Source organism: Giraffa tippelskirchi, chromosome 3 (assembly GCF_054371585.1).
Source record: "Giraffa tippelskirchi isolate mGirTip1 chromosome 3, T2T-mGirTip1v1.2.pri, whole genome shotgun sequence".
Lineage (NCBI taxonomy): Eukaryota > Metazoa > Chordata > Mammalia > Artiodactyla > Giraffidae > Giraffa > Giraffa tippelskirchi.
Window position 1 is genome coordinate 176,782,260 of NC_137277.1, and position 24,215 is coordinate 176,806,474.

General features: G+C 45.0%; 1 protein-coding gene across 10 annotated transcripts in view; it reads left to right on the forward strand.

Moving 5' to 3' along the window:
- The window catches only part of DIS3L2 (DIS3 like 3'-5' exoribonuclease 2), a 365,476-nt gene that overhangs the window by 229,528 nt on the left and 111,733 nt on the right, over positions 1–24,215 (forward strand). For all 10 annotated transcript variants that reach the window (XR_014080899.1, XR_014080898.1, XM_081585674.1 and 7 more), the window contains one exon: positions 15,066–15,178. Coding sequence is in view for 8 of the 10 variants with exons in the window: in XM_081585674.1 (XP_081441800.1) it covers positions 15,066–15,178 (113 nt within the window). In the remaining 2 variants the exon portion in view is untranslated. The remainder of the gene's footprint in view (positions 1–15,065; positions 15,179–24,215) is intronic.

A 24,215-nucleotide genomic window follows, 5' to 3' on the forward strand; every position in this document is an offset into this window, starting at 1 on the left:
TGAAGCAGGGCAAAGGCTAATAGAGTTCTGCCAAGAGAACGGACTGGTCATTGCAAAAACCCTCTTCCAACAACACAAGAGAAGACTCTACACATGGACATCACCAGATGGTCAACACTGAAATCAAATTGATTATATTCTTTGCAGCCAAAGTTGGAGAAACTCTATACAGTCAGCAAAACCAAGACCAGGAGCTGACTGTAGCTCAGATCATGAACTCCTTATTGCCAATTTCAGACTTAAACTGAAGAAAGTGGGGAAAACCACTAGACCATTCAGGTATGACCTAAATCAAATCCCTTATGACTATACAGTGTAAGTAAGAAATAGATTTAAGGGACTATATCTGATAGACAGAGTGCCTGATGAACTGTGGACGGAGGTTCATGACATAGTATAGGAGACAGGAATCAAGACCGTCTCCAAGAAAAAGAAAGGCAAAAAAGCAAAATGGCTCTCTGAGGAGGCCTTACAAATAGCTGTGAAAAGAAGAGAAGCGAAAAACAAAGGAGAAAAGGAAAGATATACCCATTTGAATGCAGAGTTCCAAAGAATAGCAAGGAGATAAGAAAGCCTTCCTCAGTGATCAATGCAAAGAAATAGAGGAAAACAATAGAATGGGAAACAGTAGAGATCTCTTCAAGAAAATTAGAGATACCAAGGGAACATTTCATGCAAAGATGGGCTCAATAAAGGACAGAAATGGTATGGACCTAACAGAAGCAGAAGATATTAAGAAGAGGTGGCAAGAATACACAGAAGCACTGTACAAAAAATGTGGTAAATTACATTTAATTAAATTTAAGAACTGTTCATCGAAAGACATCATTAAGATAATGAAAAGGCAAGTCACAGAGGAGAAAATGTTTGTTTTACATATATTTGTGTGTGTGTGTGTATATATATATATATATATGTTTGTGTGTGTGTGTGTATACAGCAAAGGATTCTTATTGAGAATATGTAGTTAGACATTTTATAAAAGAAGATAGCCAATGGCCAAAAGCATATGAAAAAAATGCTTAGTATCATTATTCCACAGAGGAAATGGAAATTAAAACCACAATAAGATATACTATGTTCCCATAAGAATCGCTGACAAATTTTAGAGCTGAAAATACCAAATATAATGGGAATATTGATGGATCCATGGATCTAACAGATACATTAGAACTCTCATACACTGAAAAAGCTGACTTAAAGGTCAACATTCAGAAAACTAAGTTCATGACATCTGGTCCTATCACTTAGTGGCAAATGGAAGGGGGAAAAAGTGGAAACAGTGGCCGATTTTATTTTCTTGAGTTCCAAAATCACTGTGGATGGTAACCATGGCCATGAAATTAAAAGACACTTGCTCCTTGAAAGGAAAGCTATGACAGACCTAGACAGTCAATTAAAAAGCAGAGATGTTACTTTGCTCACAAAGGTCCATATAGTCAAAGCTATAGTTTTTCCAGTAGTCATGTACAGACCTGAGAGATGGACCATAAAGAAGGCTGAGCATCAAAGAATTGATGCTTTCGAATTGTGGTGGTAGAGAAGACTCTTAAGAATCCCTTGGATTGCAAGGATATCAAAGCAGTCAGTCCTAAGGGAAATCAACTCTGAATATTCAGTAGAAGGACTGATGCTGAGGCCCCAATACTTTGGCCACTTGATGCGGTGTGGACTCATTGGAAAAGACCCTGATGCTGGGAAAGATTCGAGGCAAAAGGAGAAGAGGACAGCAGAAGATGAGATGGTTAGATGGCATCACTGACTCAATGGACATGAATTTGAGCAAATCTCAGGAGATAGTAAAAGACAGAGGAGCCTGGTGTGCTGCAGTCCATAGGGTTGCGGAAAGTCGGATACGACTTAATGACTGAACAACAACAACGCTGAGTAGGGAAATAGTTAGGTACAACTACTTTGAAAAACTGTTGTACAGTATGTAATAGATCTGGATAGATTTATTCTCCATGACCCAGCAGTTTCATTCTTAGATAAATACCCACAGGAAGGAGTATATGTGATGTGTAGAAGAATACTCATAGCAACATTATTTATAATAGCAAAAACTAAAAACAACCTAAGTCTCTATCACCAATAAAATGGATAAATTGTACTATGGAATACTGCACAGCGATGAGACACAACATGGATAGATCTAAAAAGCACATTGAGCAGAAGAAGCCAAATACACACATACACACAGAGTACATACTGTACAAATCCATTTATGTAAAGTGCAAAGACAGGCAGAAATGACCTATGGCTATAGATTATAAAGATTAGAAAAGCAGTTATCTTTGGTGGGTATGGAGACTGAGGAAGGCCAAGAGAAGCTTCTGGAATTCTGGTTACGTTCTATTTTTTGAACTAGGGGGAGGGGTGATTACCTAATTGTGTCTCTTTTATAAAAATTCACTGAGATGTGTACTTAAGGTGTGTTACTTTATGTATTTTATGCCTCAATAAAAAGTTTATTTTAAAGAGTAAAGGAGTGCCCCCAAAGTGAGAATAGCCTGAATGTCTAGGAACCAATGAATAGTTAAATAAATGTGGTGTATCCACATGACAGAATATTATTCAGCCATGGAAAGAAATGAAGTACTGATACAGGCTACAACATGAATGAACCTGGAAACCATTATGCTAGATGAAAGACAATCACAAAAGACTGTGCACGTATCGTAAGATTCCAGATAAGTAAGATGTCCAGAATAGACACATCTACACAGACAGAAAGTCAATTAGTGGTTGCTTGTGGTTAGGAAGATTGGGAAGAAGCAGAGAGTGACTGAAAACAGATATGGAGTTTCTTTTGGGGTTGTTGAAATGTTCTAAAATCAATTATGGTAATGGTTGTGCAACTCTGAATATAATAAAAACACTTTGAGGGAATTGTATGTGAATGAAATCTCAAGCTGCTATGAAAACAAAAGCCTAAGGATACCAATAACTGTGGAATGATTAAATCCCTTAGGAAAAGGCTGTCCCGTGTAGAACTGTGGCATGATGGTTAAGAACACTGATCCTAGAGTCCAACATTGCTCTAATCCTAGCTCTGATGTTTGCTGTGTGGCATCAGGCAAATCATCACACCTCTCTGAGCCTGAATGTTTTCATCTGTAAAATATGAATATTAATAGTATCTATTCCATAAAACTTTTATGAAGATGATTCATTTAACTGAGAATTATTTGAGTATCTTCTGTTTGCCAGGTCTAATCAGTGATAACCGTCGTTATAGTTGGTCAGGAGGTTTTGCATCTGAAGAGTCTTTACTCCATTTTAGTGATGGAGGTGACAAGTAAATTTGAGAGTGTGTCCTGAGGCCAGGACACATTTGCCCTATTGTACCACACCAGCATCTATTGCAAAATGCAAAAGAAATGGTCATTTTAGTGACCCTAAGTTATTAATATTGAATTATATTCTACTATTAAGAAAAGGAAGTATGTAATACATTTATAGAGGTTCCATCCAGAAATACTAAAACTATAAATGATTGATTATTAAAAGTTTGTCATTCAGTTATCTAGAAGATTTAGCAATTCAGAATATTTTGTACAAAAACTGGGTTATAACCACAATTGACATATCCCACCAGGCTCCTCAGCCCATGAAATTTTCCAGGCAAGAGTACTGGAGTGGTGGGGTGCCATTTCTTACTCCAGGGAATCTTCCTGACCCAGGGAGTGAACCCATATCTCTTGCATCTCCCACATTGACAGGTGGATTCTTTACCACTAGTACCACCTGAGAAGCCCACAGTTGATACATGGGTAATTCAAAAATAGAAAGTGACTGTTGGTTACAGGAGTGCATGACAGGGTTTTTGTTTCAGTGAATATGTATTGTTCTCATAAAGGAGTCACATTTAGTCATGTCTAAAGTGATATTCTCTTTTACTTAGTCGTCTTAAAAATGTATGTTCTGTGAGGTCAATGTATAACCCCTTTTAAATGTTGCATTGAGAGTGCTTGTAGCCCGTAGGAGTTGAGAAGGAAGCAGTTACAAGTTAGTCAGATGCCTGCCATTAAGGGGTGAATCCCATAAAGTTTAGGTTAAGAGCTTAGTTTCAGGAGTCTGAACTGCCTGGGCCCAGTGTCCTTATCCATAGAAATCTGTCTCATGGTATTGGGAGCATTGACTGAATTAATACAAATGAAGTGCTCTAACAAGCAGGCAATTGACACAGTGTTATTATGGGAGAACCAGTATGGTGGATTCATATTGTGAATGTGCATAAATTACAGGTACAGTTTTTGGTTAACTTTTGTGAAGCTTTGGGGGATTAGAAAACAGTTTCTCCTTAATGCAAAGAGATTAATTCATAAAACTGAGTAATTAGATCTCAAAGGAGCTGATTGGATATGGTGAAAAAAAATCATGAACCCCAAAAGAGTTCTCCAGAATGAGAGAAAAGCCACGAAAGGGTTTTGTCTCCAGGATATATTAAAAAGATTTTACAAACTTTTTATACCTCAGAATTCAAGGTGACTATGAAAGGTCCTTTGGGCTTCCTTGATAGCTCAGTTGGTAAAGAATCCGCCTGCAATGCAGGAGACCCCGGTTCAATTCCTGGGTCAGGAAGATCCGCTGGAGAAGGGATAGGCTACCCACTCCAGTATTCTTGGGCTTCCCTTTTGGCTCAGCTGGCAAAGAATCTGCCTGCAATGCAGGAGACCTGGGTTCAATCCCTGGGTTGGGAAGATCCCCTGGAGAAGGGAAAGGCTACCCACTCCAGTATTCTAGCCTGGAGAATTCCATGGACTGTATAGTCTGTGGGATCCCAAAGAGTCAGACGTGACTAATGACTTTCACTTTCATGAAAGGTGCTTTACTTTTAACTGAAAGGATGGTTGGGATTGAAGTAAGCAGTTGTCTTCTTAAAAATTTGTTTGTTTGGCCAAGCTGGGTCTTAGTTGCAGCACACAGGATCTTTGGTCTTCTAGTTACAGCACGCAGGATCTTTAGTCGCAGCCTGTGAACTCTTAGTTCACAGGGCTCTATTTTCCCCACCAGGGATTGAACCCGGGCCCCCTGCATTGGGAGTGTGGAGCCTTAGTCATTGGAACACCAGGGAAATCCCTGGATTAAGCAGTTGTTGATAACAGTTAACATTGTGTAAATAGTCATTTAAATATACATGGATGTTTATATTTTAAACTTGTTGAAGATTGTTCACCTCTTTAAATTTGTATTTTGAGACACTGGTGATTATGTTTTGTTAATAGTGAGGCTTTTTAAAATAGAAAAATCCGTAAGTGAGTGTGCAAACATGCTGAAATTTGGTTTTCAGACTTGTATCTTTGGGAAACCAGTTTGCTGGACTCCTGCAAGCCTCCTTATGCTCTTGCAGGCAAGAGAAATAGGCTCCTCAAGCGGGCTATACACACCAAACCTCCAAAGTGGTGGCAGAAGCTTGGGAAGTCACCTTTCAGGCATGGGAATAGTTGTTTCCTGTTCCACAGGGGTAGGGTAGGCCCAGCTCCTGCTGCTTCATTTACTGAGCACACCTTCTGAGAGCTTGGCTGCCGAGTGCAGAGGTCCACTCTCCTCCAGGACAGGTGGCCTGTGAGCTGCCACTGGCTCTTCCTGCCTCCTGCCTGGAGTAGCCAGTGGTGCTTTTCTCTTGCTGTGTGGTGAGGAGTCAGGAATGGGGGACCGCTGCTGAGGAGTGACCCAGCATTTTGTTAGTGCATCTTTATTTAAAAAAAACAAACAAACTATAAAATAAGTAACCCACTTACATAAAAATTAGAATTTATGTATTAGCAGAAAGAGAAGTCAGGGTCCTGCCCCTCAGAGAGAAAATGACTCTTACCATCGTGATATATTTCTTTCCAGACATTTTTAAGCTGGTTTACATTTCTTTTATTTTAGACTTTTCATCTTTATTCCCTTTCCAGCCTTTGGAGCTGGAAACATGACAAATGTGTATGATGTAGGGAGGAACGGTCCCCGTATCCTCAGGCTGCAGAAGTCGTCACTGCAGGCATTTTTAATTCTGTTCTTAATAAGCGGTAACCCTCTCCTGCCTCTGTTGGCTGGCCTTCCTTTGAAAACTTGTAGCTAGTTTTACTTAACTGGATTTTTCCTTTTTAAACTTTTTTTCTTTCCTTGGCTTGAACCTCTACAGTTTTGGTGGTTTTTTTTTTTAATTTTGGATAGAGAATGTTGAACACGCACAAAAGCAGACAGAATAGTATAATGAAACCCCTTGTTCCCCTCTCCCAGCCCCAGAAACCCTGAAACCATGGCCAGTCCACCCCACTCACATCCCACCCGCCCCACCCCCACTCCCAGCCCTTACATGGACCTGCGAACCTCATAACTAACTGCCTTTGAGGGTCCTTCTCGGCCCTTCTGACCTCACTCTCTTCTGCCAGTGAGGAAGGACCAAGTGCCTGCCCTCCTGCACTCTGAGCTTCTTGTGAGCCTGTGCTCCCTGTCCCAGGTCTGACTTGGGCTCTCCCCACTCCTGAAATGCCTGGAAGTTCCCAGACATCGGGTGTGCCAGCCTCCATGTTCAACTCCTCATTCTCTTCCCTGTTAATGAAGGAGGCTATCGCTGAAATCATTTGGAAGGGGAAAAGTGGAATTTACTACCTGGGTGTTCCTCTTCCATGCTGTTCGTATAAATTTAAAACTTAGATTCCTAAGAATTAGATTGAAGATGACAAAAAGTGCTGTGTGGGCAGTTTAGTGAGCACTTGCAGATTGATAGAGCCCTTTGTAATAATGAAGGAAAAAGGTTCTGTAGGCTGCTTGGTTCCAGAAGGTGAGCTCACCAGTTACAGTGTTTGCAGCTAATGCTTCTCATTAACCCTTTGCTGGATGGCCAAAAGAAAATACAAGAAAGACAGTCCCAGACTCTTCAAATACTAGCCTTCAGGAGAACCTAAGAAATCATCTTGTACAACCCCCTTCTCATGCACGGGGACCTTACATTTCATTCAGATTTACTTGTCCTAGAATTTTTTGTGTTGCCTCCTTTTAAGCTTACGAAATATTCTCAAACCATCACCACATCATGGCCATGGACTTCTGCCATGGCTTGCTGTACCAGTGGTCAACTTTTGCATTTGATTACATAACCAAATACCACACAGAACTGGAAGACGTCAGACTTTGACTTGTCCCTCTTACCTGGCAGCCCAATCAGTGTTTCCACCGGAGTCAGAGGGAATTTGCTTAGCCCAACTAAAAGATGGGGTTGCTTGTGTGACTACATAGTGATCCAAGCCCAGTTGTCCCTAGGAAAGGGAGTTGGTCTCTAAAATTTAGTGGGACCAAACTAAGGTCTTAGTTTAGTTTGGCTTCCCTGGGGTGTGGCTTCCCTGGTGGCTCAGATGGTAAAGCATCTGCCTGCAGTGCAGGAGACCCAGGTTCAATCCCTGAGTTGAGAAGATCCCCCGGAGAAGGAAATGGCAATCCACTCCAGTACTCTTACCTGGAAAATTCCATGGACAGAGGAGCCTGGTGGGCTACAGTCCATGGGGTCGCAAAGAGTTGGACACAACTGAGTGACTTAACTGAGGTCAAGGCCTGCATTCCAACTGGGTTGCTGCCCTACGGGAGGCCCCTCCCAGCTGGGGATGTCTGGACGGCAGAAAGTCCCTTCCTCTCCATCCTCTCTGTTGGATTACCGTTTCTGAGCTTCCAGAACACTGTATTTTTTTCACTTTCTTAAGACACGTTTTTGGGAAAACCGACCACAAGGTCAAGAGAGTGACCCTAGCCAGAGCAGCGTGTTCCCGTCACATGGACCAGATGGAAACTAGTCTGTGGGACAGGAAGCCCGACACCTGCTGCATCTGTCAGTGTGTCTAGTGGGCTGTGCTCCTTTTCATCATCTACCTCTGTTTATCATACGTGTGACATCACTGAAGGATTGCTTAACTTTGTTTGCCTGTCAGTGCTGTTCCTGAGAGATCATGATCTCCTTCAGGCCCACTGTTTTCAGTCCGGTCTGACCCTGGGCGCATCAGCAGAACATGGTGCGAGGATGAAGACACTGACAGCACGAGGAAGTGAACGTGGTAAACTCAACTCATGTCACTTCTCTGCTTAAAACACCCTGGTGGTTTACAGTTACACATGAAATATAATCTGAACACCTCATCCTGGCCCATCGGAGCTTCTCTCATTGGGCCTCCTCTCTAGCCTCCTGGCTTCCAGTTCCCTCCTTTCCTATCTTCTTTCTGTTTCTTAGATGCACCCAGCCGTGCCACCCACCCCCCTCCCACAAGCCCCCAAACCTTTGCTCTGGTTATTTTCCTCCCTGTGGTGCTCTCCACTCTGTCAATACATGACTTCCTTTTATATACACAAATCTCAGTCTGTTTGCTCAGAAACACCTTTCCAAACCAAATCTGAGGTAGGTCCCAGGCGTTCTCATCACTCACTCTGTTTTATTTTCTTCCAAGTCATTTTTGCTATGTTAAGCAATCTTAGCGTTTATTTGTTTGCTTATTGTCTTTCTCTCCCCCTCGAGGGTGTAAGCTCCATAAGAGAAGGAACCTCGTCAGTCTTGTTTAGTATGTCTCCAGCGCCTAGGAAAAAAATGTACCTGCCATATAGTAGGAGCCTAATAAGTATGTGTTAAGTGGCTAATTGAGTGAATGAAGGTGGTTATTAGGAGCACGTTTGGGAGGAGGGTGTTGAGGATTCTGAAGTGACTCGAAGCCAAGCCACGTGGCTGTTTCACCGAGAGAAGACCCAGGGGCTGCAGACTCATGGGGTAAACATTCCGAGCTGCTGCTGCACCCCGCAGAGAGCCCCTTCCCCTTCCCCCTCCCCACCCCACTGGAAGAGATGGGCCACTTCACTCATTATTGAAGGCAGAGTACTGTCCCTGGAGGAGATGCGGCAGCCCCGTGGCGGGTGGAACTGGGCCACCAGGTGGGAGCACTCGGCAGGTGTGTTTTGGCTCTGTGGGGCAGATTTGTTTACATCGTCATTGCTGTCTGAGGGTGGAGTGGGCTGCATTAGCAAGTAGCGGTTTCTCAGGCACATCGGATGTGCAAGCGAAAGGTTGGACACACTCTAGGAAGACCTGGTGTGAGGAGGACTCTGCACAGTTAGACCAGGCGGGGTTTAAAATCCCTTTCCACCCAGAGTGGCAACGAATCTGCCCTGTGTTTTTATTTTCTTACTTGTGTGCTCAATCATGTCTGACTCTTTGCAACCCCATGGACTGTAGCCCACCAGGCTTCTCTGTCCATGGGATTCTCCCAGCAAGAATACTAGAGTGACTTGCCATTCCCTTCTCCGTGTCTCTTCCCAACCCAGGGATCAAACCCGTGTCTCTTGCGTCTCCTGAAATGGCAGGCAGAGTCTTTACCACTAGCGCCACCTCATGTTCCAGTCATGCACTCTATCTTTTCCTTGCTCTTCGTGCTGATTACAGAGGATGGGGAAGACACGTATGTCAGGACCTCCTTCCAGTGGGGGCGGGGGCTGCAGGGAGGGTGTAAGATGCTGTAGGAGACACCAAAGTTGGGAGAGGGGTAACCTGGTCTAGGTCAGCGGGAAAGCCTGCCAGAGGGAGTGGGTTTTACACAGGGGTCTGCAGGACTGGTGGGGGTCATCAGGAAGAGAAACAGGAGAACACCCTGCAAGGGAGGTGATGGGTTTGAACAGTTTAAGAAGTTCTGTGACAGTTTCTGGTATTCAAGGGCTTAGGGTCAGGAAAGTTGAATGTGTTCAGGGCAGACCCACATGATAACAAATTTTGTCATGATGACTGCTTTGTGGCGCAGTGACAGAGCATACAGAGAGAGGAGTGGAAGAAACAAGCCGAAGGGCAAGAACGCCAGCAGGAGCCAGGCTAGTAAGACCTTAGAAGCCAGGACTGGGCTGCATGCTCAGAGCTGTGGGGGCCTGCAAGGTTTGCGCAGGGGGTAAAAGTGAACGCCGATGACCCAACGCCTGGAAGGCCCTGGTCTCACTCCTGGTAAGGGACGCCTGGTACTTTCCTTTCTATAGCAGGCTTGACCCTTTCAAGTACTTAGGACAGTCACTCTGCCACTGCTAAAGATGACTGCAGACTAGAAGTGTGCAAAGGAATGGTTTGATCTCAGGGACTTGTAATTGAAGAGGACTGGAGTTGATGGCTTAGAGGTGGTTCCACAGTCAGTCCCTGTGACGAGAGACTAAAGAGATGGCTATGGGAGCAGAGATGGGGCTGCGAACAGCACCAGAAAAAGTCCCTGACTGGACTGCTGAATCCAGAGCCAAGAATGTGGCTTTTGCTCAATGAGAAGAGGCAGGGAGGGACTTCCAGCTGTGACCCACTGAGATGGAAACGTGGGCTGTGTTGGCTCGTCCTAGAGTTACCACAAGAGCGGTTGCTGGCGGGGACGGTCATAAAAGGGAGCAGAGGCTCTGGATCTGACCCAGTTTTGAATCCAGGGTTTATTGCGTTACTAGCCAGGTAACCTTGGACAAGTGACCTGGAACCTCTCTGAGCCTCAGATGACTCATCTGTGAAACACGGTTTATATGGCTATTGTCAAAGCTGCATGAATGTGTATGGAGCCCCTGGCACAAAATAGATATTAAGTAAATGGTCACTACTGCTATCCTTATCATTTTTATGATCATCATTGTCAATGTTACATTCATGTAGTTGTTCTAGATTACAAAACACTTTCACATGTTCTCAGTGAAGTAGAAACAGATTTCAGCTCAACTCGCTCCCACAGAATGAGGTTTTGCAACCTTCCTCTGTCATAGCCCTGGTCACACCACACTGTCACCACGTTAGTGTGTCTGCCAACCCCATTAGACTGTGGGTGCTTTAAACAGAGGGATTCTCTTACAGATGCCCAGTGCTAGAATAATCTCATGGCTCCATTTCATGTATCCTGGGTCTGTATAAGGAAGCCCTTGCTCACAACAAGAGCTCCTCAGAAATAGAGCAAGTGGGTTCAAGATGTGAGCTCCCCACCCCGGAGGGTTTGTCACGGGCTGCCTGACAGGGACACGGTTGGGATGTGGCTGAACTGACTGGGAGGCCGGCTTAGAAGAGAAGGTCCTTAAGCCCCTGCCTTGTGTTCTGTTAGCATTTTCATTGGGTGGAACGGTTCTGGTGTCCACTCAAGTGCATCCAAAGGGGCAGTCATGGAAGTCTGGGGGCCCCGTGCACAGTGAGCCAATGTGGCTGGCCTTGGGAACGCTTCCTTCCTCTGCTTCCACAGCTCTTCAGAACTCTCAGGACTCACCTTAGCCCCAGCAGATGAACATTTTTAATGTAAAAAAAAAAAATTAAGGAATACTTTTATATGGAAGACAGTACTTTTTGAAGCATCAAATTGGTCCTAGATGTTTTGGCAGCATATACTACATAACCTTTTGGGTTTATATTTTCTCTTTCATAGAATAAAAACTCAAGAGTTCTGCAAGTTCACATTATGTAAATATATGTAATAAAATATTTACTTAGGGTTTCCATAAAAAAAGGTCCAAAGGAGAGAATAAGAGAGCTCCTCTTTTCTGGTTTTAGAGGCTCTTCTGGGAATCCTGAGAGAAATTTAAGCCTCTCAAATCTGTTTTGGTTGGCCCCCCGCATGTTTTATCTCCTGTAATGAGCTCTTTGTCAGTTTGTCAATTTTGACTAAGGACAGAAAGTTCATGTGTAGTAACAGCACACAGACTGAATTTAAAATTATGGTTTGTATCATGATGTAATAATCCTCTCTCTTTTCCTTTAGTCAATATTTACCTGGTAGGCCAGTATATTACAACTCTGACTTCAAAAGAAGACACTTTATTTTACCTTCTCCCAGTGTTGGTTTTAGATATCGGTAATACGGAAATTGGGAGTTAAGCCATCTGAGACGCTTGGCCACATTCTTTCTGGGCTGAGTTCCTCGATCTTTGCAGGCAGGTCTTTCTGCTCCTGGTGACCCAACAACACAGCTGCGAAGCTCACACAGGGAAGCGGCTGAACTTTGAGCCACGCTGGTTTTCCTCAGCCTTCCAGACAGCCCCTTCCTCTGTGGGAAATAGGCCTGTTCTGTGATCCCATAGCGGCCAATATTTCTTAGATGGACTTGGGTTTCCCCTAAAGTATTAATGTTACAGGACCGGGTGGAAAAACCCGATGCTGCCCTGTAGGAGGGTGGGTCCCGAGTGAGACATATGGGAGTGGGGAATCTTAAATTCTTCTTTCCCTGAACCTCTTATTTTAACCACCCCAAGTTTAAACACTTTTCCATTTTAAAAAATTGAGGAAAAAAATCTTCCCCCAATGAAGAAGAAATAAGGTAATAGTAAATAGCTACAACAGCAAGGAGATAAAACTCGTCAATCCTAAAGGAAGCCAACCTGAATATTCATTGGAAGGACCGATGCTGAAGCTGAAGCTCCAATACTTTGGCCACCTGATGCGAAGAACTGACTCATTAGAAAAGACCCTGATGCTGGGAAAGATTGAAGGCAGGAGAAGGGGATGACAGAGGATGAGATGGTTGGATAGCATCACTGACTTGAAGGACATGTGTTTGAGCAGGCTCCAGGAGTTGGTGATGGACAGGGAAGCCTGCCGTGTTGCAGTCCATGGGGTCACAAAGAGTCGGACATGACTGAGCAACTGAACTGAACTGAAATAGCTACACAATTTGCAGCTAAAATGTGAGATACCTTGAGACTGATTATGCAGGTAAAGCAGAAGAAAAAGGGGTGACGTGTTAGTGAGCTCCTCTAAGAAAGCTGGCTATCAGGCATGGTTATTTTAGTGAGTCCAAAAGGAAATTGATGGACACACGAACTTCCAAGTCTACAGGTAGGCTGGTTTCATGTTCAGCTGTCCCCTCAAGTTCAAACAAGGCCATCGTGTGTCTCCCTGTGATTCTCAGCCATGTTGTTTTCTCTGTCAGCATAATTATGTTTCCTTGACAGCTCCGGACTTACTGTCCAGAGTCCGGGGAGAGAGACCCTCTTTTCTCAAGTCCATATCAACCTGTGAAAACAGGCTCAGACATAGAGAATAGACTTACAGACGTGGGGAGAGGGGAGGAGAGGGTGAGATGTATGGAAAGAATCTGTTAGCTGCATGGAAACTTACAATACCATATGTAAAATAGATAGCCAACAGGAATTTGCTGTATGGCTCAGGAAACTCAAACAGGGGATCTGTATCAACCTAGAGGGGTAGGTTGGGGAGGGAGATGGAAGGGTGTTTCAAAAGGGAGGGGATATTTGTATACCTGTGGCTGATTCATGTTGAGGTTTGATAGAAAACAGCAGAATTCTGTGAAGCAATTATCCTTCCATAAAAAATAAATTAAAAAAAAAAAAGGCTCAGAGTAAATCTACTTGGGTCGCATGCCTATGCCTAGACCAGTCACTATGAACCGGAATGGGGTATAGTGGAATTCCGTCAAGCACATATTTAAATGATAAGCAGTTCCCTTCTGTGCTTGTACCATTGTGCTTCTGTCTGCCCATGCTGCTCACTGTCTCCAAGCCAAGGGCCATTTCACAGGTGCGCTCTTTTTCATTTTCTGTCCATTCTGTGCATTTTCAACATGTACATGTTGGTGTGTATGTGTATAATCACATATACTATATCCGGTAGATGATGTAGGGGATGTTCAGGAGTAAATCCTAAACGTATACCCTAACTAGCCCCCAAGCCCACTTTGATGCAGTTCCCACCAGCCTGAGTCCTCTGACCAGGTCTCTGGTAGAACTGATAGAGCAGGCAGGACCTGCTGAAAAAACAACTCCGCCAGGAAGGGAACAGGCAATTCTAAAAGGGAAAGAAAGTAGGTCTTTTACCAGAACAGGAAAGACAACAGGCAGACACACTAATTGTTGATTCATTCACTCAGGAAGTATTTATTGAGTGCCTACCATGTCAGGGACTTTCCTGGTGGCTCAGATGGTAAAAGCATCTGCCTACAATGCAGGAGACCCAGGTTCAACCCCTGGGTCGGGAAGATCCCCTGGAGAAGGAAATGGTAACCCACTCCAGTACTCTTGTCTGGAAAATCCCACGGATGGGAGCCTGGTAGGCTACAGTCCATGGGGTCGCAAAGAGTCGGACACAACTGAGTGACTTCACTTTCATTTTCACCATGTCAGGCATTCTTCTAGGCACTGGGCCTACAGCAGTGGACTTGACACTAAAGGCACTGCCTTACTGGAGCCTTCACTGTAGGAGCAGACGGTGAACACAGGAGCCAGTAAAGATGCGCTGTGGTGTCTGGGAGTGATGATAGCTCTGAAGAGAAGACCACGATAAGCATCTTCAGCTATGGGTTAGGTGCTATAGCAGTGTAGGTGGGGGAAACAGGTCAGAGCATCTCGTCTTATTCTGGGATTCTGTCTCCGTTGACCCTTACATGGTGAGAAGGATTTGGGTGGGCAGATCCTGTTGCAATTATTATCCCAAGCGTAAAAAAAGCATGAGGCAAGCAAGCATCCGAATGAGATGAGGTAAGATACATTCTGGGAATGGGAAGAGGTTTCCCACGACGTCTGCGTAGAGAGTGCGTGGAAGATGAGCCGTAAGGCTGGCAAGGTGGATTGAGGCGAACCTGTGCAAGGGCATGAGTAAGAGGCTCAACATCACTGGACCTGTGGTTCTGACGGGTATTAGCAGCAGTGTGGAGGGTGGGGTGGGGGGAAGGGTGAAATCAGGTAGGAAGGCCAGCCCTGGGGCTGAGTGAAGGCTGGGATAGGCTGAAGGGGCAACTCTTTCAGAGGCTTCAGGGACTAATTCCTTCTGGTGAGCTGAAAGGATTCATTCGTCATCCAAAATGAGTCTTCTTCTGCAAGTGTACTGGTGTTCACTCAAAGACAGAACTTTAGCAGTGGTAAACATCTTGTAAAAATGGTTAGTATTGTCTCTTCAGGATAAAAAATCTCATCTGTTGGACTACAGTGAGGAAAGTAACCCTAGTGCACACCCCAGAGGGTTGGTGGAGCGCCTGAAGGTGGCAGCCTGGGCTCCATGCCCCCTGACCTCAGAGAGTGACCTGCCTTCTCGGGGTAGATTCCCAGGAGGGGTCACCCTGGCCTTCAGTTCCAGGCTGATCAACCTTCTTGTGCATTTACAGGCAACTTTGAAGTGGGCGTGCACATTGCTGATGTCAGTTACTTTGTTCCTGAGGGATCCAGTCTGGATAAAGTGGCTGCTGAGAGAGCTACGAGTGTCTACTTGGTTCAGAAGGTAAAAATCAGTCTCTAGTTTCTTGGGTTGAAAAACGTGCTTCCATTATGTTATCTTCCTTTGTTTGTTTGTCCTTAAAAAAAAATCATGAGGAACAGCTCCTGTGTGTGCTGCTCACTCTGGAAATGCCCCACCCCTGGGGTCCCAGGAGCCTGAGCCCATGCTCGTATCATGAGTGGGCCATGGCCATAGGACTTAGCCTAGGATGTCTAGTATTTACCAAGTTCCTCTCACATGCCCAACTTGTCCACCCCAATCACTGACCCCCTCAGAAGGGAAAGAACAAAGATTAACTCAGGTGGACCACAGACCTAACGGGAAGGACTCGTGTCATCCTGGCAATGTGAAGGGTGGCAGTGGATCTTTTTAAGAGGCAGTACTCTAATGGGTTGTTTTTTACTTGGTAGAGACCTTACAGCTGTCACTGACGGTTTCATGTCAGTTTTCCTGCATGGCCCTGTGGCACCACCATACCCACCACCTTCCCATCACATCATTTCCCAGAATATGCCATCTGCCAAGGGTGTATTCAGATACAAAGACAGAGGAGCCACATTCCAAACGCGTGATTGGCGTGGTGCCCAAGGCCTATAAGTTCACCCCGCTATTATAGAATACATTCCTTTCAAGTCTGAAACCAAGGCTCTGTACAAGTGGAGGCATCAGCTGTGTCAGGGGTTTCTTAGCCTCTCTCTCTTGTCTCTGGAGCCCACTTTGGCCAGGGTCGCTGCAGCTTCAACATGGCTGTCATCCAAGGTTGTCACCTTGGATAATGGTGATATTATATACCCCATCATTCCTCAGCCCCAGGGCCTTCTAGAGCTGCGCTCTGAGGCCTGAGCACCTCAGCCATACCTGGTAGCACATGTAACATATGGAAGATAGACTTCCAGACATGTCCCTGCCAGGTCCCAATAAGCCATGTCATTTGGCCTGTGAGTGCCCCAGCTGTCTGCTAGCAGTAAGAATCTCTGCTGGGCAGAATGGTTGTTGGGTAGTAGAATCCTCATTCATTTCCCCAACCCAGTCCTGTATAGTCCAGCACTCCACCCCCCTTACACACACGGTCTTGGATAACTTATACCAGCAGTCTCCATGCCAACCCCAAGAGGGGTACATTCTAGAATCCCTGGACTCCAGTTTCAGCAACGTGCCTGTGTTTTGCCCACAAAGGTGCTGGCAGTTCTAGAACAGGAGTCCTCAGGGACAATCCAAAAGTTCCTAGGATGTCTAGTATTTACCAAGTTCCTCTCACATGTCCAACTTGTCCACCCCAATCACTGACCCCCTCAGAAGGGAAAGGACAAAAATTAACTCAAATGGACCACAGACCTAAATATGAAATGTGAAACTATAAAACTCCTACAAGATAACACTGGAGAAGATTTAGATGCCCTTAGTTTGGCAGTGACCTTTCTGATGCAATACCAAAGGCATACCTCTGAAAGAATTGATAAGCTGGGCTTAATTAAAATTAAAAATCTATGCTCAGCAAAAGACACTGTCAAGAAAATTGGACATCTGGTTTCTTAAGGTGTTCAGCTTTGCCTGCCATTTATACTAGGTGCTCAGAACCACCATGTAGGTGTTTTCTGCTGTTCTAGATATGAGAATACTGAAGGAGAGGGGGGTGGAGTGGATTACTGAGCTGTGAAATTCTGGGTCAGATGCTGCATAATCATTCAGACCCAGTTATAATTAACAGTGTGCCATCAGTGACAGGTAACTTCTAGGCATAGTGGTACTAAAAGACCCAGACAGAACCTTCAGTCACCCCTCAGTGGGAATGGAAAGCTGTATCCTCATCTGAACAGGAGGTGTTCTACCCCAAAGACTTAGCTTATGTCCAAGCATCCACACCCCTGTCTGGCCTCTGTGGCCTGTTCAAATCTAAATCCAGTGTTTGAGGACTTCTGTGTGACCCCCATCCCACACGATGTCTATGACACTTGTGTCCAAGCCGAGGGCAGGTATAGGTGGCTTAAGAGAATGAAGCCCAAATGTGCTACCCACACAAATCACTGAACATCAGCACATGAGGCTTGCTGCCTGACCTCCCTTCCCATGTCTGTGAAGCCAGAGCCATCACCATTCCATTTCTGTCCATGTGAATGAACAATGCTGGCCCTCAGTGTGTGTTTGTGTTTTTGGAGGGTCTGCTCATATTCCACTCAATGTTCATTCACAACCAAGTAAGACCTATCAACTGGGACCAGAAGAAGTATTGTTATTGTTACACCCATTTCTACTGATGACATTCCTTGTCCACAGTTTCCTCATGCCTTTATTTAATATCCTCATTCATAGTAGCCTCAATTTCTGAGCTTCCTCAGTATAGGGTAGCCCACTAGTACCTAAGGAGCCATGAGTTACTTAGGAGGATATTGCATTTCTGGTAGGCTGATCTGGAATGAGAAATATATCATCAAGCCTGGGTCTCATCCATTCAGAGTTATGGACTGAATGTTTGTTTCCCCCTCAAACTCGTGTATTGAAATCCTAATCCCTAATGTGATGATCTTAGAAGGTGGGGCCTTTGGGAGGTGATTAGGTCGTCAGAGTGTAGTCCTCATGAATGAGATTAGTGCCCCTATAGGAAGAGAGCCCAGAGAGCTTTCTCATCACCATATGAGGATCCTGCAGGAAGGTGTCATCCCTGAACCAGGAAATGGGCCCTTCCTAGACACCGAATCTGCCATCACCTTGATCTTAGATGTCCCAGCCACCAGAACAGTGAGAAATTAGTGTGTGTTGTTTAAGCCACCCGGTCTGTGATATTTTTATTATAACAATCTGAATGTGATAAGATAGGCAGAATCTTTTAAAGTTGGATGTATAAATATACTTTGTGGCTTGACAGTTTTACTTCTAGGTACGTACTTAACAGAAATGCATGCATGTGTTAGAAGGAAAATGTATGAGAATATTTGTTGCAACACTATTAAAGTAGCCAAAAAACTAGAAACTATTCAATACCATCAGCTGTAGAATGAACAGATAAATTTGTGGTATAGGCACTCAGTGGGATGCTGTACAACAATGAGAGTGAATGAATGACAGCTCCACACACAAATATAACAGGGAAAGAAACCAGGCACAAGAGTACACACTGTGTGAGTCAATTTATATAAAGTTCAAAAACAAGGAAAGCAAGAAATCAAGATAGTGATGGTGCTCAGTAGCTTCAGTTGTGTCCAACTCGGTGACCCCAGGGACCGCAGCCTGCTAGGTTCATCAGTCCACAGTGATCTCCAGGAAAAAGTACTGGAGTGGGTTGCCATGCCCTTCTCCATAAGATAGTGATTACCCTTGAGGAAAGGGGCCCATCTGGTGGGGGCTTCTTATGATCCTTGGTCTGGGCCCATGAGTGTTCAGTTTGTGAAAATGCTTCAAGCTCTTCCTTATGAATTGTGTGTGTGTGTGTTGAAATCTTTTTTCTTCTGAAGCTTGTTCGGGTGACTTTCAGCATTCCACTCTGGCTCCTTTTAGTGTATGCAAACAGCCTACTCAGGCAAAGGAACCGACCTCAAAATCCAAGACCCCCACTCAGACTTGGCCCTCCTGAGAACACAGCTCTGATGTTTGTACCTTGATGACACTTAACATAACCTCAGGTTGGAGACATCCCATCTACGCCTCCTGCCCAGAAATGCAGTTGACTCAATCCAGCCTTTGTCTGGCCCAGAGCCTTACCTAGGAAAGGGAGATGAGACTTTAAAACCCCTTTTATCTGCAAAAACTATAACGTTGTGATGGAAAGAGAAATAGAGGTAGCAGTCAGACTCCATGAGGTGAATAAGTGTGAAACGTTCTTCCCCTATATATTCAAATGTTTAAGAAATTTCTACCCAACTAGAGGTTCTTATTCCAAGCAGATGGCTTTCTCTTATCTAGCAGCCGCACTCTCCTTTTTATAGCCAGGAATTACATTTCAAATTCAGAAAATGAAAATTGAGTTAAGTAACTAATCAGCCTGTTTCCTTTGCTCTTCTCTTTCCTTTGGTTTTGTGACTGTCACCGTTCTAGCATTTCTCTCTGGGACTGCAGAGTTGGGGCTTTTTGGCCCTGAAAGGTGGGGAACTGAGTGGAGGGAGGACCTGGTGCTCCTGAGCAGCGAGCGTCTCCTGCTGCCGGGCCCTTCCCCCAAGCTTGGCATTCTTGAGTGGTGCCGGCCTGCGGCCTTGGGCAGCAGCAGCTGTGCATTCTGATTCCTTTGAACCACTGCTCTGACCTTTCTTCCTACTCATTTGTGTTTCTTAAAGAACCGTGTCCAGGAACTTTTCTGCTGTTTTCACTTGACTTTGCCTATAAAAGTCTGCTTCAAAGCTGCTGCTCTCCCCACCCCCACCCAGGTTCCCTCTGTCTCATTTGGCAGAATCGTTTCTCTCTTTCTCTCTCTCTCTCTCTCTCTCTCTCGTTCATCAGATGGGGGCGCAGTGTGTGTGTTGGAGGGTGGGGGGGGGGGTGCTAGTTGATGTCTCTTCTGTAGGGAAGGTGGCATCAGTCTCTTTTCATTCCATGTTACTCACCTATAAATAACTGACATCAGCATTATAGTCTAAGCTTGATTTGGGAAGTCCTCCTATATATTAGGATAGTATACAGTGAAACGGATCTTGGGTCCAGATACCATGTTACTTTTCAGATTAGCATCTTGTGCGTGCATCCTAAGTCGCTTCAGTTGTGTCTGACTCTTTGCACCCCTATGGCCCTGTAGCCTGCCAGGCTCTGTGGGGAGTCCATGGGGATTCTCCAGGCAAGAATACTGAAATGGGTTGCCATGCCCTCCTTTAGGGGATCTTCCCGACCCAGGGATCAAACCCGCATCTCTTATGTCTCCTGCATTGGCAGGTGGGTTCTTTACCACTGGTGCTACCTGGGAAGCCCCAAATATCATCATACTGTCTTATACATGAAATTCTTTTTGTTGGGATTTTACTCACACTAATACATATTTAGTTACTCCTTAACATTAGGGTGCACTTAGAAGGAAAGATAAATTTGTATATTGTATTTAAATCCTGTGAAAAAGCACTCTTTTTGACAAAAGATAGATATCTGTTAGGATAGGGGACAACTGCCTATCTCAGCTTAGTCTTGTCCTGATCAGAAGGATGTGACATCTAGCTACTTAATATCCCCAAGCTATCTTCTCTGAGAGGGAAATACAAGGTAATAATAGAATTTAAGGTAATGTTTAAAAAATAAGTGAATAAGTTTTTAAAATAAAACCTAAACAGTTGAAACCTAAACCTAAATTTTCTGCCTGTTGGCTCAAGCACTCGTGTTATTTTAGGTGTGAAACAGCTCAAATGAAAGTTTGCCCATAAATCTCTACGATATTTTATTGGTACTGCCTTATAATAGAGATCAAAGATGGGGATTGGAAGCCTATATTAATATGGAGTCCAAAGAGTTTTAAGATGTTCCTTTATGACCCCAGCAGGTTGTCAGAGTGTTGATGTTTTGTTAATGTCAAACTGTGGAGCAAAGAGTTGATCAAATTCAGAATTCATGGAAGTGTTGATATGAAAAAGAAAACTCTTTAAGCAGAGATGTTGGCTGGCAGATGAGTTATCTCTTCACTGTAAGTCATTTCAGCCTGTGAGTGGGGAGCTAGCTGAATGTACCTTATCGTTAAAACCTCGAAGTCCTCAGAGAACAGGAGAAAAACTCACCAGTTCTCAGGCTCTGATAGCCAGTGGGCACTGCGGGTGAGAGGGAGGTTTGGGAGCCGGCAGAGGCCTGGGGCAAAAGGGGCAGAAGAAGCCCCTGCAGCCTGCCCCCACCCCCCGGTGCTGGAGAACCCCCAGTGGGTGTTGCCGTCTGGCCCCTGTGAGCTGTTGTGACCCCCATATCACGGCTAGTCCCTCCTGTTCCTTTTTTCCTAGATGATTGATTCTTCCCCCTCTGTGGCCCTTTCCGCTGGTCACAGGGCTGTCCTGGCTAACCCGTTGCTGAACTTGGCCAGCCTGCCTGCTGTGGCTTTAGCAGATGTTTCTGCTCTGTGAGGCTAACAGAAGATTTTATAGTCTTGATGGTACCCCCACCCAGCTGCCTTGGGCAGTTTACCTAAATGATCAATTTCTCTCCACTCTCCTAAGCCCTGGTCCACAATGCTTAGAAAGTCAGCGTGGGATCTTCAGTGTCCTTTTTTCCTGTGACTGGCTTTTAAGATCTGCCCTGACCCAGTTTTGATTCTGGCCCTGAAAGAGGCTTAAGAAGACTTAGCACCCTTTAAGCCCCTTTCCTTTTCTGCTGCCTGAAATGTCACCAGTTAGCATTTATTGAGTACTGGCTGTGTACCAGGTATGTAAAGACAAGAGAGAGGCTGATCTTGTCCTGGGGTAGTCAGGGGAGGTAGGCAGGGAACAGTGACAATACCCTGGACTACCTGTGGGTGCAGAAGTGCTCCGTGGTGAGGAAGCATCAGAGGAGAGAGAAACTGTCTCTCCCTGGATTGGTGGTGGGATAGAAACTTTTTCAAGAGCCAGGAAGTCTTCATCAATTGATTTTTGAGCAGTGTTTCAAATTGTGAGTAGAAAATTCCTTGATAGACAAAAGTGGTTGGAGAGAGCATCTCAATTAGAGGTTTGAGAAAGCATGGAACATCCAAGGAACAGTATATAGTTTGGAATTGCTGGGGTATGAACTGCAGGGGGAGCCAAGAGATGAAGTTTCAAAGGCAGACCAGGGAGCTTGGGTTTCATCTTGAGGTCAAGCAAGGAAGTGACATCATTTCCTTTGGCTAAGATAGAAAATCACCTTAGCCACTGTGTGGTTGAGGAACAGTGAGACCAGAGGAAAAAGGTACTTATCAGTACGAGGGTCCCTCCCCTCAGTCATGTCCCCTTGAGGCTTTGAGTAACCACCCCAAAACAGAGAGAGATCTTTGCTCATGGAATCATAGGCAAGTTGAGCACCGTGGTGGTGTCCAACTGGACCCCAGAGAATAGAGCAGTAGATGTCTTCAGCCTGGTGGTTGAGGAACATCCTGAACAAGGAGCATTCATATCCGCCCCCAGACTCATCCCCTCCCACTCTAGCAAACACATCCCACGGCAGAGCAGGGCCAGGTACGTGGGAGAGGTTAGCATCCCCTGTCCGCTCTCCCATCTCTTTCGAGACAGATTCTGCGAGCCCTCTGCTGGCTTCCTCTTGAGAGCTCCTGGCCGCTGAACATAGAGGGTGCAGGCTCATACTGAAGACCTCTTGGCCTTCATGATGATGTTTGGGCCTTTGCTCATTAGCCAGACGAGCAGAAAAATCAAATTTCTGAATTCAGCTCATCAGCCATTGGAGGAGATAAAGACAATGTGTCCCAGTGTAAATAGGATTGCAGATTATCACTGGGTGGAATTTAGTAAGAAGATTTGAAAGTCTGGAAAATGATACGGAACTCTTACCCAGAGTAATTTCAACTCTCAAACTCTGCTGCTGGTTTAGGAGGCTTAGGATATGTTCCAAGACAGATGAAGGTTCCACACTCAAACAGCAGAAGGAGAGGAAAAGACTCCTTAGAGAGATTTCGAATGCACAACCTGCGGGACTCGGAGCTGATTGGGTGGACTAGGGGGAGGACCCGCCCCTCACAGTTATTTTCTCCATCACGGCTCAGCTAGGCCCTGCGCAAGACTGTCAGAGGACTTGTGGGTCTGTAGAGTTGGGACAGGAAAAGTGAGAGCATTTGAGAACTTAGAAGGAACTCTCCACAGAGGCCACACTCAGTAATGAAGCTGAAAAGGACACTGGGGAAAACTCTCCAGGGATGAGGGATGCCTGTGTGGTCGCAAGATGCTGGTGACCGTCAGCTGTTTCTCACCTGCTCGAGAACTCACTTCTCTTTTCCAGTTAGACATTGTGTTCTGTACTTAGCACCCTACCCGAGGGTCTCTCCAGGACCGCAGCAGGTCTCACGTAGCTGACAAGTATGGGGACCACTGTGCTGTCTAGGCGAGTCTCCCCTGAAATAACAGAACTGGTATGTGTGGAAGCCACCTTTCAGAGTGGCTCTCTGTCTCTCAGACCCCTCCCACAAGGATCCCTGATGTGCTGTGCACTTGACACATGTGCCATGTGTCACCGGGCAGTCCCAGAGACACCGGCAGAGAACAGGCCCAGTTTATGAGAGGCCCTGACATGCCAAACCATAGATGTAATTATAACATCTTCATTCCTTTTCTTTTGGGAAATAACTGTCTACTTACAAAACTATATGGACATAAAGATTGTTTTCTCAGAAGTCCATCTGAATCCTGCCCTAGGATCTGGTGAAAGCATATTGAAAAGAATGCCCTTTAAAAATTAGGCATAATTATACTACCCCAAAAGTTTTAATGTTTAGCTTGCTTTCCTCTGTGTAAGACATAGGATATCAAGCAGTGTTTATAACCTTGGGCAGCTGCTAAGTGTACCAATAGTTTTTAAGAGAGAAGAGCCAAAACAGTTTAATAACAATAATAATAATAATAACGTGTACTCAGTCATGTTCAACCCTGTGCATCTCCAGGGATGATAGCCTACCAGGCCCCACTGTCCATGGGGTTTTCCAGGCAAGAATACTGGATTGGGTTGCCATTTCCTTCTCCAGGGGATCTTCCCGACCCAGGGATCCAACCCTGGCCTCCTGCATTGGCAAGTGGATTCTTTACTACTAGCTCCACCTGGGAAGCAGGCTTATCATATACTTAAAATACCAGCTGCCTATCAACTTGTTAAGTACAGATGTTTAAGTGGAAGCTTACTATGTATTTCATAAAATGTTTCATGTGATAATGATAAACAGTTAACATAGAAAAAAATAGGTGATTTGTTTTCTGGGCGAAAGTCAGTCATTCATTTGTAAACCGAAAGTGCCCGCTGTGTGTCAAAGCACTGGACAGAGAGACAGAAACAGTCCTCATTCCTGAAGATTCCGTGGCCTAGTGGAGAGGAGAGTCACATAAAGGAGCAATTAGGCTGAGAGCAAGAGCTGTAGATGCGTCATGAGAGCGCAGGGGGATAAAGTGAGTGACAGTTTAGGACCGCCTCGAGTCCT